Genomic DNA, 15,062 nt, shown 5'->3' with positions numbered 1-15,062 from the left:
CTCAGACTCGCTCTCTCTTTCTTTCTTGGTCCTCTCCTTTTCTCTCTTTCCCCTTTGCACTCTTGTCTCTCATTTTCTCTGTCCCTCTCTTTCCTGCTCTCTCCCCACCTCTTTCACTCTCTTTTCCCCCTTCTTGCGTTGTGCTGTCTGTCTTTCTCTCTTTCTATCTGTCCCTCTTCCTCTCTCTTCTACTCTCCTCTCTCTGTTCTTCTTAGGGCGGGCGACTTCGAGAGCAACCCTGGCCTCCAATCCAAATGCCAGTGGTGCTTTCGAACCATTCGCTGCGACCACACCCCAATCACCTGTGCTACCTGTCCACGGGGCTTCCATAAATCATGCACCGGCCTGTCCGAACGTACTTATGCAAATCTCGGCAGGGATGCATTTCTCGGCATAACACAGGCATTTTCAGAGCGAAGGCTTCGGACCGGAACATATGGGGAAATCAAATATGAAAGATATAAGGGAGCAAGTCCATGTATGATTTTGTATAATATTAAGAGAACCTTGAAGTCATGTCATCAAGCATGTGCTAATTCATTTATTTGATTTTTATTTTATTGTTTATTAAAGCACTTGAATTTACGTTGATTATTTTAATCTACTTAAAAAAAATTGTGGATTGGATGAACTTTGATAATTTGACGATCTGATTGGTTGTTTAAAAAAAATCAATAAAAACGACGTTGCTGCAGTTACTCAGTACTTAAGTAATTTTTTTTCACGAAGTACTTATTTTACTTTTACTCAAGTGCGTGTTTGGATGAATACTTCTACTTCTACTTGAGTATTATTATTCTGAACAATACTATTACTTGAGTAAACGTTTTGGCTCCTCTATCCACCTCTGGGCTTGGTGGAAGCATGACGTCATTCACTGCGCGGTCCTCTAACCACCTCTGGGCTTGGTGGAAGCATGACGTCATTCACTGCGCGACACAATAACACACATAAACACACTCATGGGTTATCAGTGCTTTCGCTCTATATCGCCTTCGCGCAATGTCAATCTTTATATAGGTTCCTGCATGCTACAGGATAGCACATGAAGAAATTCCACGCGACTTATTTTTTGGTAGGATCCAACTTGGTGAATTTGTGCGCAGGGTCGATTGCGTCTGGTCACGTGTTATTTTTGGCTGCCACTCCTTTTCCTGTTAATCAACTTTGAGACACAATCTCGAAAGCAACATTTCCGACCGACACTACCGAAAATCTTTGGGTGAGAAAAATGTCTTTATGTATTTGGAGATTTTTTTTTTGTTTTGTTAACACCGAGTATTTGGACTCACTGTGTTTGGGTTTACTGCGTCATGGCGCCTACAAACCTGAGGGCTAATATATCTAGCGGACACTTTCCGACAAATGTTCGCTACGCCACGCCGCGTGGATTAGTACATTGGAGTACACGCTATTTAGTATTTTACACTAATTTAAACTGATAGTACTCATAGAATTATCTGCTAGCTTGCCGGTAGATTAGGTAGCTAGCGATCTTAGCCCTTAAAACACTGTTCGGGAACTTATGGCTCGCGAGCCAGATATGGCACTTTTCATGAGTACATCTGGTTCGGAGGTGAAATAAAGGCCTTCGTATGCTTTTATGTGACTTTCCAATACTAATGTATGCGAAGCTAAAGCACCACGGAAAGCAGCTTGCCCGGTGCAAAAATACAGTGTGTTCTAAAATTCTTGGGCACGTTTTGACATGAAAGATTTCGGAAACTATTAAGGATATAAAACTTTCTATCCATATCTCTATCTTTCTATCTACCCACCCTGGTCATATCCCTCGAAAGGGGTGACTGACAGCAAGACACACATACAAAAACAAAGAAAAGGAAAAAGTAGCAAAAACCACACACAAAAATTTGGGGGCCATGGCCAACCCAAATGCCCAAACACCCAAACAAGTTAGGCACCTCGGCACCCAAGTCGGTCTTGCTTTCGTCCCTCCGGATGAAACGGGACACAAGAAAGCGACCATATCACTCGGATCAGGGTGACACAACACACTCTTTTGTTCAACAGCAGGGCCTGACAGCTTTCACTGGTTTACCCCTGCCGCATCATACGGGTGCCCTGCCCATCCCTTAGAACACGTCTAAACATCCCACTGTCCTTCTACAACACCTCTTCACTCATACCTATCAACAACAAGAGCTCTAGCTTCCACTACATTTAGACCTCTTTCCTGCAGTGCACTCATAACACCATCCATCCATGTCAATCACGGCCTTCCTCTTGGTCTCCTTCCATTTACTTCTGCTCTGTAGATCCTTTTCAACATTCGCCCGTCATCCATCCTCTCCATGTGTCCAAACCACCTCTCTTATCCACACGCTTGCTCAGTTCCACTACGATTCCAGTTCTGTCTCTCACAATTTCATTTCTCAATATATCCAATCTTGTCACTCCTAACATACTCCTCAAACAATTCATTTAAAAAACATTTCCTTCTCAAATCTACATTCAGGCTCCAATTCTCTGCACCATACAACACAGTCGGCACTATCACACTCTCATACAGTCCCCTCTTAACATCCACACTCATACTTTTGTTGCTCATCACTCTCCCCAGAGCACCCAAAACCTTGCTTCCTTGATTCACTCTGTGTAATACCTCGCACTCTATTCCACCAACTGCAGCCACATCACAACCCAAGTACCTAAAGCTTTCAACTTCTTCCAGCACCTGTCCATGCCACCTTATTTCTAACGCCATGCCCACTCCATCACGTGAACACTTCATCACCTTACTCTTCCCAACATTCACACATAACTTGCGCCTATCACATACTTCCAAACTCCATTACCAACCTTTTCAATGTTTCCTCAGATTCAGCCACAAGCGCTGTGTCATCTGCAAACAACAACTGACTTACCTGCCACATCGTTCCACTTTTATCCATCATCTCTACACCTCTCTCACCACATCATCCATGTACACATTAAACAGCCATGGTGACATTACACACACCCCTGTATCACATCAGTCAACACAGGGAACCACTCACTTGTCTCACTCCATACTCTTACATAAAACACATCCGGTAAATTCAGAAAGCGTGTAATCTTAATTTTTACACGCAATGCTAAAAATGTTCATACAACAAATATCAAGCCAGTAGTCAAATTCTTGCCAAACGCGTCCCTAGGATTGCATTGTCAATGGTGTCACCAGCGTCTGTAATGTGTGCCTTAAGCTCATCCACGCCACCACACTGGAGCCTCAGGGTTGGGCAGTTTCTGAACACAACACAGCCATACAGATGGATTGGACGTCTCGGCAGAATGATCACGAGCTCATGTCCCGGTCATCCATTTCTCTCACCATGTGATTGCCTTTTGTGGGGATTTGTAAAAGGATTGGTCGAGGTAACCCCCTATTCCAAGAAATTTAGATGAGCTGAAGGCACAAATGACAAAAGCAGTTGCAATCATTGACAATGCTGGGACATGATTGGCCAGAATTTGACTATTTGCTTGTGTGATCAATAGTGCTCACATTGAATTTTTTTTGAACATTTCATGTACAAATTAAAATTACATGCTTAACTGTGGGAGATAGACAGACTTTTTAGTGGTATACATGTTGATAAGGCACGGATATTTGTGAAATTGATGGATATTTATATCACATATTTATTAATTCGACAGGCTGGTTATTCAGGCTGAGATACAGCCGAGCCTTTCTCCCTCCAATGAGTCGAGTCAAGTCACATTTATTTGTATGGCCCTTGATCCCAAGATGTCTCAAAGGACTGCACAGGATTACAATTACACCATTCCCTGATCTTAAACCAACATGCGGACAAAGAAAAACTCAAATCTCTCAGCATGAGGATAATAAGAAACCTTGATAAGGGGCCTCACAAGTGGTAATCCCCCTTCCAGGAGGACCAGGGTGCAATAGATTTAGCAATGGGTAACCGTACACAAAACATGGTGAACATCAGTAAAGAAAACATATGGCCATATGTTGAAACATATGGCAATATGTTGAAAATTGTCTATAAAGTGCATGACAGCAACGACATATTGAGCCTGTAAAATAGTCCAAAATGTCCATTACGACACAGTAACCTTTTGAGTGGATAGGGCAGAGCCACTGAAGCACGGATAACGTTAGAACAAAGTAAACAGCGGCAGCTTTGCTGAGGCCTGAGTCCCGACATGCTTGTGATTCAAGCCACTGATAATATTAAGATTTTGAAAGTTATCTGCCGTGGTAGAAAAGTGAGTGTGTATGATTAAGAGGTAGCGTAAAAAGTGTATTTAACCTGTTTTATTGGCTCTTATTATTACATTGGTTTGTCAAGCGCGTGATTGTCATTGAGCATAAAAAGCACGCTAAAGTAGAAGGCTGAGTGATTAGCTGTTACCATAACGTTAGTTCGTCAATCTGGCTCTTTCAAAGTCTTTGTTTTAATTTGGTTTAAGTCATGTTCATTGTATTGATAGTTTTATTTATTTATGTATTAATTGTAAAAGATTTCAGGGAGCCATTTATGTTTTTATGTTACTTTCTATACAAGTTGCTGCTAAGCCTTATTTTATTTCCTCCACTGTTACTTTTTCGGTATACGTAAAATATGCTAGTTGTGTTGAAATTCTAATTAACTTACTGTAAAATGTTTCAGAAAGTTATTAAAGTAGTATTTGAATTTTGAACAAATATTTTTTGTTTCTTTTTACAGCAAATTAATATCAGTTATCTGTCTCCTCTTAGTAGAAGTAATCGGTATCAGCCCTGAAAAACCCAAACTGGTCAATCCTTAATGTATGCTGTGGCTCCCTCTCCCACAAATATTTTGCTTTCATTACTCTTTGAGTGAAAAGGGTTCCTAACCCCTACTTTAAAACTACACTACATTGTTTTTCCAGGACCAGTCATGGATGTCCTTTCCATGTTTCTGCTACCAATCTATCTCTGCCTTTCCAAAACTGCTCAAGGTAAGTGACAGCAAGTTTTAGGGCTGTTAACATTGGCATTGAAACTTACCTTTTTGGTCTCGTGCAGTTACAGCTCAAGACTGCTCACTACCCATTATAAGCAAAGACATGCACCTGAAAGGCGATGACATCCTTAAAGATACATTTCCGGATGGGAGCACAGCTACTCTGTCCTGTAATGTGGGTTTCATATGGTCAGGTGGGCACCCAACCCTGACTTGTACTGCTGGTGTCTGGAGCCCTGTGACATTTAAATGCGAGGGTAGGTCTTTTTTTTTTTTTTTTTTAATTTCAAAATATAATTATGAATGTCATATTTTGCGTGTGTGAATATCCTGTACATTCAACCAACATGATAATTGGGTATGCAAAGGACAATTTCACAACGCATTTGTACTGTACATGTCATAAATGCAGTACGACTAAAGGAAATCATTAAACTGAAAAGATTTGGGTTGATTTATGGGTGTTCAGTGTTGGGAGCATTACTAACAAAAGTAATTAGTTACAGTTACTAATAACTTCATTTAAAAAGTAATTGCGTTAACCTTCAGATTAGACACCTAAAAGTACAGACGCTGCCCTACTTATGAACAAAATAGGTTCCGGACGATCATTCTAAAGATGAATTTGTTTGTAAGTTGTTTAAGTGCTATATTTTGCATTGAATGTATGTTTAAGGTTTATAGAAGTATATTGAAGGCTTGTATGAGTAACCTGTATTGTTTTGAAACTAAAAAGTAAACGTTCAATAAAATAATATTGTCTATAACGTTACAAAGCAGGCTGAATAGATAGATAGATAGATACTTTATTCATCCCCGAAGGGAAATTCACATTTCCAGCAGCATCCCTGAGCTGAAAACAGTAGAATAATAAAGCCAAAAGAATACAATATACAAATACCCAGTGTGACGTGCAAATGCCCACTGTAGCGTGTTATATAGAGTAACTAAATAGTGCTACACAGAATAATAATAATGATAAAGCATAGTACTGAAAAACAAAGCTACACATTAGGCGTTGACATTCTGTGGTCTGGGAATCCCTTTGAGACTCCTTGTGATTAAGGGCGTCACAAATAAACTTGACTATAAAGATAAATAAAGTTGAGTTTAACTTACTTTTGGAAGATGCGCTTCAAGGGGTCCTCGTCCTAGGTAAACAGTAGGAAAAAAATAAACGATCCAACCATTTTCTTATGCGCATCAAGCTTTTTCGTTCCACATTCATTTGAAAATTAACGTCTCGCCTCTTCTTTACACTTTACACCAACCATATTGAATGGATGCACAATATATTAAACAATAATGATGCCAAATTTCTTGGGATGCTAGAGATACAGTGCAGTGTGTTTACACACGAACTAGGAAGTAGAAGCCGGATTTCTTCTTCAGGGTGGATGCGGAAATAAGCACTAAAAGTAATGTCTTTTACTCGGAAAAAGGTGCACATAATACAAAATCACAGCAATGTCCGGATATTTTTCGACGTCGCGAAAAAAAATGTTCGTATCTAAGGTTTTGCGTAAGTAGGGGAGCGTCTGTAGCGCGTTACTCTGAAAGTACCTATATACTTGCATTTAGGCCGACCTTCTAAAACTGCTTAAATACAGTATAGCCACATAATAACAGAAAAAGAATAAAACGTATACACCAACCTGTGGAAGCAATAACCCCTTTATATTTTTTGAGAGTTTGCAAACTATCGCCCAAAACACTCCATATGCATATTGTCATTTAAATTTAAAACACGTTTTTCCCCGGCAATGATGTATTGCAAAAATAATTTTAGTAATAGAGACCACCACTGAGCACTCTTTTACTATAAATTCTGTGCTCACGTTTCCTTATTGGTTTTGTTGTTCCTGTAAAAGCTACACCCATTTCCCCACGCGCTACCCAACATTAACTCCTGGTCACACACAACCGCATATTTGCAAATAAACTGAAACTTTGATTTCTGTTTTTGTATTTTATAGTTGTATATAGGGTAGGGAGAATTTTAGAATATGAGTAGGGAGATATTCAGCGCCATTGTACTCTGTGCTTGAACCATCGCCACCATAACTATTCAGTTGTATTTTTTCGGTAGGTAAGCGAAGGGGGAATCGTACAGAAGACATTGTATTCCATGGCCTTACTTTAAAAAGAGGCGGAGCAATGCACCATGTTGAAACGACAGTTGAGTCTGAAAGTGTTATTATTAGAGAAAAGTAATTAAGTCCCAGGATTGCGAGTATTAAGCAACTCCTCATTTTTGCAGTTGTGGCAGTTTTTTCAAAGATGGAACACTTAATATAATTATTTGTTTTGAACTGTGAACATCTTGTTCAGTTTGATGTGCTTTGGTTTGAACACTGGGATTCATGGAATACTGTATAACAATCTGTTTGTATTCTTCCATATTAACTGGAATATGCTTACAGGCTAACAGACATTCCTTTCAGTATGAAGTCACTCGCCAAAATGCTCAATATGCAAGTCGCCTTAGTAAAGGCTGTCAAATGTAGTTCATTCATTAATGTTTTTATTATTCACAAGCTTCATGTAAAGTCGATTTCATACTTGTGTTTGAATAGCTTCACACAAAATCCTTGGCTGCTACGCAGACTTCAAAAATTGGAATTCAACAAAGATTATGATTTGATAACAGAAACAGTAAAGCCAAGGGTTCATTAATTAAAAGCTTTTTAATTCGGCAAAATTATTTGACGTTTCACGAGAATAATTGAGTAATGAAATACTCAACAGGTGCATCACTAGAATTCAAAATATGGCATTTTTCCATTGTGACTTCACCACATTTTCAAGTTGCTCTTTAAATAAACACAATGATTAGCAATGCTCTCTTCTTTTATTTAATCTTACTTATTTACATCAGCGAAGGACTGTGCCCCTCCAGAACCAGTGGCCAATTCACACATAAAATTTACACAGGCGCTCCAATATGGTTCCATAGTAAGCATCACTTGCAAAGAAGGGTAAGAAAAATTCATTTTATACTACGAAGTCGCATTTGGGCCCCACTAAAAGCATTCAATGTATTTACACTTTTTCTCTGTTATTGTATTAGATACATCTTGGTTGGTGATCCAGAACGCAGATGTTTGCACACTGGGGTGTGGACTGGACACCCACCATCATGTGAAGGTATTTCAGTTGCTTAAATGATGATGATGATGATGATGAAAACCATTTCACGATTTGTTATTTTTCATTTACAGTGGTGGATTGTGATCCTCCTTCACAAATAGATAAAGGCTCTTTTACGCCTGTAACAGGACCATATAAATATGGAACTACTGTAGAGTACACATGTCTTGAAGGTTATGTTCTTAAAGGTAACAGAAGGCTATCATGTTCTAGTATAGGACTGTTCACACCTGATCCACCTGTTTGTATCAGTAAGTCTTCCTTTACAAGTTCCAAACCATCCCGTTTCGACATCTTAATAGTTTGATCTTTTCATTTTCTCTGCAGCAGTTGAATGTCCCGAGCTCTACATTATCAATGCGGAAGTCAATTCAGGTGCTCGATTCCCATATGGACACATGGATTACTTGAAGTATAAGTGCAAGTCTGGATACAGGATGGAAGGATCCGACACTGTGACATGTGACATCAATAGCAAGTGGTCTCCAGAACCACCAATGTGTCTGAGTAAGTTCTTCTCTAGTCCCGTAGCATGAAATGAACCTCAAACGGAAACCCCGGATTTGAGCATCTTATACTGCTTTTTACAGTAACATTTACCATTTACGGTATACTGGTAGCGCTGGTGCCAAATTGAGAAAAAGATACATCAGCTATTGTAGTTTTAGGAAATTTGAGGAGCGAGTTTTTTTTTCGAGCAAAAATCTTGAGCACGAGAAAAAAATCAAGTTAGGAGAATATTCAGACGCTACCACAAGGGGGCAGAGTGCTCGAGACCGCTCACCGCCAGGATTATCTGCTCCCAGTTAGCACGTGCATTTCATGGTCTCTTATGTTGTTTTTATCGGGTCTCTTGTGCTCCCTCACTCCTCCACCACACCCATTAGTAACTACTGCGTTCCTCCATGATAAGTACTCGTAACACATTCGCATTTTATTTCATTAAAATCATATTATTCATCTTGTTGCTGTATTATCATGTTTAATTACCGTATTTTCACGACTATCAGGTGCACCGTGTATAAAGGCTCAGTCACAGTTGCCGGTTCTATTTCTGAATTTACACATACATACGGCGCACCTGATTATTGGGCTTGTGTGTCCTCTGCTACTGTAGTGTGTCGTTTTGGATCACACCTTGTTACAGAAAAAATACATGTGAACGCGTATAGCTTCCTTGGAGAGTGACAAAGTTGGCACCTGTTTCACAGTTCCACACTTTTTGGAGAGGACGTCGTTGGGCGTTGCCCCAAAATATACGCAGACGAAATATGGCAAAGAGGGAACCTTTCTTGATTCAACAGCATTCATCCACATTCAAAGTCCGTCCGAGAGCCGCTGGGCTTTTATACTGTGTTCTCGTGGTTCGACAGTGTTTGTTTTTTTTCCCGCCCCGATTCTGCTCAGTCAACATCTTGTGATTTCTTGTATCAACATTGTTTCATAACATCGATGTTTGTTATCAAGCTGACTTGCAGTTGATCCACAACAACTTCACCTATTAGCATGTCTTTTTGGGGAGGTTTTGGATCACTCCTAGTTAAAGAAAAACTAAATTTAAACACACACTGCTTCGATGTGCGCCCTGTCGTAGTAATACCGTACTTTATGAATGTGTCTTGAGTGATCAGAAAAATGTGTTTTATATCTATTTTGGGTTAACTTGAATGATTTTGGGAGACTGGGAACGGATTGATTGGTTTTCAGTTATTTCTTATGGGAAAAAATGTGTTCGGGACACGAGAAATTCTCAATACGAGTGAGATCCTAGGTACCGTCATATTTTTAGGAGTTGTGTCGTTTCAAATTTAAAACATGTTTCAGAATATGTATTCGGAATCTAAAGGTGAATTTATTTATTTTTTTCAATTCCGTAAAACACTTTTTTGCTTCTACAGAAATTGAAGATGACAAAGAGACGCCAAAAGGTATGTGTCAACATGGGGCACATGTACATGCTTCACTCCTTTTTAATCTGTGCACTGTGATTTGGCCTCACCCTAAACACTTGAGTCAGTATAAATCATATAAAATGTAATGTGAATTTTATGTCCCTTTCAGTTTCTCCTGAACCAGATGACGGTAAGTAACAATCTTTTAAAGAAATCCTTTGTAAGTTTCTGGTAAATTGCTTTTTGATGAGTCTATTTTCTTGCATTTCTTTTAGAAAGTGGTGGTAGTCATTTGGGAATGTATATTGGTCTTGTAGTCGCAGGTGAGTGCCACTTCATTGTACTGTTATTACCGTGAAACATATTACTTAATCTGCAGCAAGGTTCTGTCCGTCTGAACTTGCTATCACCCAACGTGATAAATTACATTTGCTGTAATGCACGTGACCTGGGAATGTGTCTATCTGGTTCGGGCGTCCGCCTCACATTTCAGAATTCCTGGGTTTAATTACAGCTACGTCCCTCCCTGTGTAGAGTTGCATGTTCTCCAAGTGCCTCGGTGGGTTTTCTCCAGGCACTTCGGTCTCCTGATGCCTCCCCAAAACATGCGTAGCAGGTTGACTGGCTGGTGCAAATTGTCCCTACATATGTGTGAGCATGTGAATGATTGTCTGTCTCGGTGTGTCCTACAATTAGTTGGCAACCAGTCCAGGGGTGTCCCCTGCCCACTGCTCAAAGACAGTGGGGATGGTTGCCAGCACCTCTGCGACCCTAGTGAAGATAAGCAGTTTGGTGAACGTGACATGCAAGTGGCGTCTGTGATGCATGTGCGTCAGATTGTCCATGTGTTGAATGAGTGGAGTCATAACTTTGGAGAGTGTCCTAATTCTTGCCAAATTTTGGGTTTCCAATGAATTTATTTTGCCAGGCTGTTAACGGTTATTTATTTATTTTCATTAGTTTTTGACTTTTTATTTAGGTACAGCACCAAAAAACAACATGAAACATGAGTTAATAAAAGGAAGCAAACCGTTTTGCACCAAAATGTCGTTACAATACATTTATACGATACACAAACCTGTGCCCAAAGGGAGTAGGCTGCACCTTTTAAGTGTCTACCCCTATTCTGTTTCCCTTGCCGGGAAGATGTACGCAAAATAAAAACAAGGAAACCCCACCACACCCCACAAAGGAAAATAAGAAAACAAAGATGACATTTCAAACATATAATGGTTTCACTAATGGCTCCTTTAACATATAATACCCAAATAAACTTGAATGAATGAAAATTTAATTTGAACATTATAAAATAAAATCAGGACAAAAACAATGACTTAACAACAAAAATTATGTTCGAAAAGGGGTAGTAAGAAGCAGACGCTTATTTGCTCTACCCCTTTATCTTTCATATTAAATATCCATTTTGCAGATACCTCCTCTTGTGTCTAATATATTTTTGGATGTGTTCCGGAACTGTTTTTGTTGACCTTAAATAGCAGTTGTGAAGTGGAAAATTTTACTAAATCATCCAATTTTAATAATTTGGGCTGCAGGAATAAAATATTAGTATGAACCTTAATATCCTAGCCTGTGTATGGTTCTAATTGCACGTTTTTGGAGAATAAAAGCATGAGAACAGCTAACATAGTAGGCCCAATATATTAATCTTATTTCGTATTTTTGTCTGAAATAAGTATAGTATAAGATTTTATTTTTTAAAATGTCCATAAAGTAGGGACATTTTTAAAGTCAATACCCTAGTGAATGTTGCATTACTCCACATTACTGTGCTCTGTAAAAGACTAGACTACCAGTAACCTCAAATACGCCCCTCAAAAAAAGTGTACATTTTGTGGACCTTACAATTCAAACGATGCATTCTCTGAAACATGGGAGTGGTGTGCTTTGTGACACACGCTTTCAAATTCAAAGTGTTTATTGTCATATGCACAGTAAATAACCACGTTTCGCTGCACAATAAAATTCTTACTTTCCTGTCCACAGTTGCCAGCGTAAAATTAGAAACTATATACATGTATACATAAAAGAATATTAAAAAGATAAAAATACAAGATTAACTCAAGATGAGTTAAGGCGATAAGATAAAATTAGGATAAAATGCTATACAATACAGCGACATCTAGTGGTCTTATATTACAGTGTCCCTTCAAATCCAAAACAATTTTTCTTCCCCCTTGCACTATGATGCTTACATGGTGTATTCATTTTCTACTGTGCTAATTATGATCATTGTAGAAATATACACTGTCAAGACCAGAACGGAGACAGGACCCACTTGCGTTACGTCTCTCTGTTTTATTGGAAGAAAGGAAAGGGTTGCCACCACGGTCCGGTGATTGGTGAATGCAGGAAGCAGATCACTCTGAACGTGTAAATGGGACTTTCGTGGTGAACGATGGCGGGAAAGGAAAAACGGGTCAGCAGCCGGGACAGGAGATCAAAAACGTGGTTGGGGTCGTAAGCGAGTCATAAGCCAGGGTAGGAGAGTAGACGTGGTCATGGACAAAAAAGTTCGAAAGCCCGGATGGGAGAGTAGACATGATCAAAAACGGGTCGAAGCCGGGGGTCAGACAGGAGCAGAAAACAGGGTGGAGTGAGGGTCAAAAAAAGGCTTGCCTAGTGTAAACTGAGGTTCGCAGACGGACTGAGAAAATGGGACAGATAGGAGTAGGTTTAAATTGGGACAGAGCCAATCGGAGTCCGAGGAAGTTGGCGCCAAAAGAGTGGGCACAGGTGAGTCAGGTCAGTAATCATGACATTAACAGTCGTTCTTTGAGATATACAGTGACATTTGTTTTGTGTTCTTCCAAAAAATAAATATTTTGCATTTTGAATGTTCTATATATGACGTGAATATGACTTGGTTCATTGTATTTGTTTTCTTCCTGGTCCTCACAGTGATTTTGGGAGTGCCTATCATCATTATCGTCATTTGTTATTGCTTGAAAGGCCCTCTGTTTGCCAAGAAAAAGCACAAAAAAGGGTAAAATCCTCTTTTCTATGGTCGCCTACGCAGACTAACACCTTAGTGGCTGTGTTCTCTTTACATAATTGCACGCTCTTGGTACAACACTTTAACTACTTATTTTTAAGCTTGTGTGTTTCGACTGTTTTAACATTGCATGTAGATGTTGACCATTCTGTCAAAAAAAAGTGGCTAGAAATAAGGAATTCAGCAACCGTGGTTATGTGGTGGGAGCTTCAAGTAGAAGTAAATGGAACAAACTATGTCGGTTTGTTGTTCTGGGTAATTAACGACTTGGTTTGTTATTCTCTAATACAGTGTTTTTCAACCTCTTTTTTGACACAAGCCACGCTTGTGTGCATGAAAAAGCTCACCGTCCGTAGAAAATGTTTAAAGATAAATTGCCAGTACCAGTGTAATTATGTTGATTTTTTTTTTTACTTGAATTATCATGTTGCCAAAATGACAGTATATAGTCATAAACCCTTTGGTACACTGAACGGACTGTTGTAAAGGGCTGTGTAAATAAAGTACTGTACAGTTAACATTAACATTTTTATCATCATTTGTGGTCACCGTGGGTCAGGAGGTAAACCAATTTATTCATTCTGGTAAATAATTTTGCAGTGATTTGGGATTGTATTATGTTTTATCTTTTTTCAAGTTTAGCTTTAGTTTATGCTGTTTTCTTGATGTTAAGGTTTTTGAGTTTTTCCTTGCCCTCATGTCGGTTTAGGATCAGGGGATGGTGTACTAAGTCTATGGTTTGCAATATTCTGTGGTCAATGCAGGCTTTTGAGACTCTTTGTGATTAAGGGCGTCACAAACTAATTTGACTTGACTTTTTTTTAGAAAACAAACTAAAATGAGTAAAAAATGATTTTCTAGTAATACGAAACATGATTTAATACATTCTAACCTTTTTTCAATCTTTTTGGGGGGATTATAAAGTTATTTGAATTCTGATTTTTACTTTACTACATTTATATCATTGTTTTCTGTTGGTTGATGGATATTTGTACCAGTTCTCATGTTCAGAGAATTACTTCAAAAAAGGAGAGAAAGTAAATGCTGCCACCTACCGGTACGGATGAATATTACAGCAGGGTGATCGACGGCAGAAAGCTAGGTTTTATTTAAATACTAATGAAATACTAATAAGATTGGGCAATTTCCTGTGGCACACTAGACAAAGTCTCACGGCACACTGGTTGAAAAACACTGCTCTAATGTATAACTTCTAACTGTTCTCTCATTTTATTAACTACATTGTGGCAGTGGTGGTGTGTGTATGTATGTCATGTGTGTTGACTGATCGTTGCTGGATTGCAGCTATCAGAAAGGCCGTTCCTCTGATGTGGTTGCCTTAGATGGGCAAAGAGAGTTCTGCTGAGAGCGTTTTTCAAAAAAATTGTGCTTTGCCTTCTGTTGATTGCGTTTTATGTCTATGACATATCTACGCTATTTGGGATGGTTTTATAATCACTGTAATATGTGCCACTTGTTCTAATGCTCTGTTTTTCATCATTTGTGTTTAGTAAGCACAGGACTCCTGTTGGCACAACATTGCTAGAAATGGGAGGAGAACGTTAACTTGGTCAAGTGGACGTCGTAGGGTGGAATCTTCTCATGACCGATAAGTAATGTTGTGTATCATGCATTGTGTTTGACTTCTGCCTAATGCCTGCACTTTTTTTTTTTAAACACGAAAACATGTTTTAGCATTATGATTTCATTTTTTTTTTCTCTCATTACAGCTTTGCAAACGGTCAAAAAGTGTACTTAACGAATAGCGATGACTGCAATTTAGACAAGTAGTTGCCATTTTTTTTTTCAGGATGTCTTTGTTGTGTGTATCGGAGATCTTGGTAAATACTTAAAGGGGAAAGGGATTCCTGCGTTTGTGGACTTCAAGTGTTTTAGCTTGTAGACTTCGATTTCTTTACCACTATGCACTATGAATGCACTATTTATTGGCGATGAACATTTTTCCAACAGTGGTGTAAAATGACACCTTGTATTCGACCCAATGTAATTTTTGCTTATTTAGTAAATAAAATTTTCTCCATGTGA

At 39.0% G+C, this 15,062-nt stretch overlaps 1 protein-coding gene across 2 annotated transcripts; it reads left to right on the top strand.

Moving 5' to 3' along the window:
- The first annotated feature begins 936 nt into the window (after positions 1-936).
- Positions 937-15,062, top strand: LOC148368676 (C4b-binding protein alpha chain-like). Of its 2 annotated transcripts, XM_088330687.1 has the most exons (12): positions 937-1,222; positions 4,888-4,956; positions 5,024-5,218; positions 7,840-7,939; positions 8,032-8,108; positions 8,183-8,362; positions 8,439-8,618; positions 10,010-10,039; positions 10,173-10,193; positions 10,279-10,326; positions 12,923-13,007; positions 14,528-15,062. In XM_088330687.1, exons 2-12 carry the CDS (start codon positions 4,896-4,898, stop codon positions 14,580-14,582), a joined length of 1,032 nt encoding a protein of 343 aa, XP_088186813.1. In that variant the 5' UTR covers positions 937-1,222; positions 4,888-4,895; the 3' UTR covers positions 14,583-15,062. The 2 variants fall into 2 exon arrangements, with proteins under 2 accessions (XP_088186813.1, XP_088186814.1); XM_088330688.1 differs by lacking the exon at positions 12,923-13,007.

The sequence above is a fragment of the Urocampus carinirostris genome, chromosome 3 (assembly GCF_059441175.1).
Source record: "Urocampus carinirostris isolate Australia breed hairy pipefish chromosome 3, RoL_Ucar_1.0, whole genome shotgun sequence".
In the NCBI taxonomy this organism is placed as follows: domain Eukaryota; kingdom Metazoa; phylum Chordata; class Actinopteri; order Syngnathiformes; family Syngnathidae; genus Urocampus; species Urocampus carinirostris.
This window is presented reverse-complemented; position numbering and strand designations above follow the sequence as displayed.

What these genes read in the sequence shown, in the direction of transcription:
- LOC148368676 (XM_088330687.1), top strand. Translation starts at nt 4,896, where the DNA reads ATGGATGTCCTTTCCATGTTTCTGCTACCAATCTATCTCTGCCTTTCC. An exon ending in AGCATCACTTGCAAAGAAGG is followed by an intron (nt 7,940 to 8,031) that starts GTAAGAAAAATT and finishes TTATTGTATTAG; the next exon opens with ATACATCTTGGTTGGTGATC. An exon ending in TTCTCCTGAACCAGATGACG is followed by an intron (nt 10,194 to 10,278) that starts GTAAGTAACAAT and finishes CATTTCTTTTAG; the next exon opens with AAAGTGGTGGTAGTCATTTG.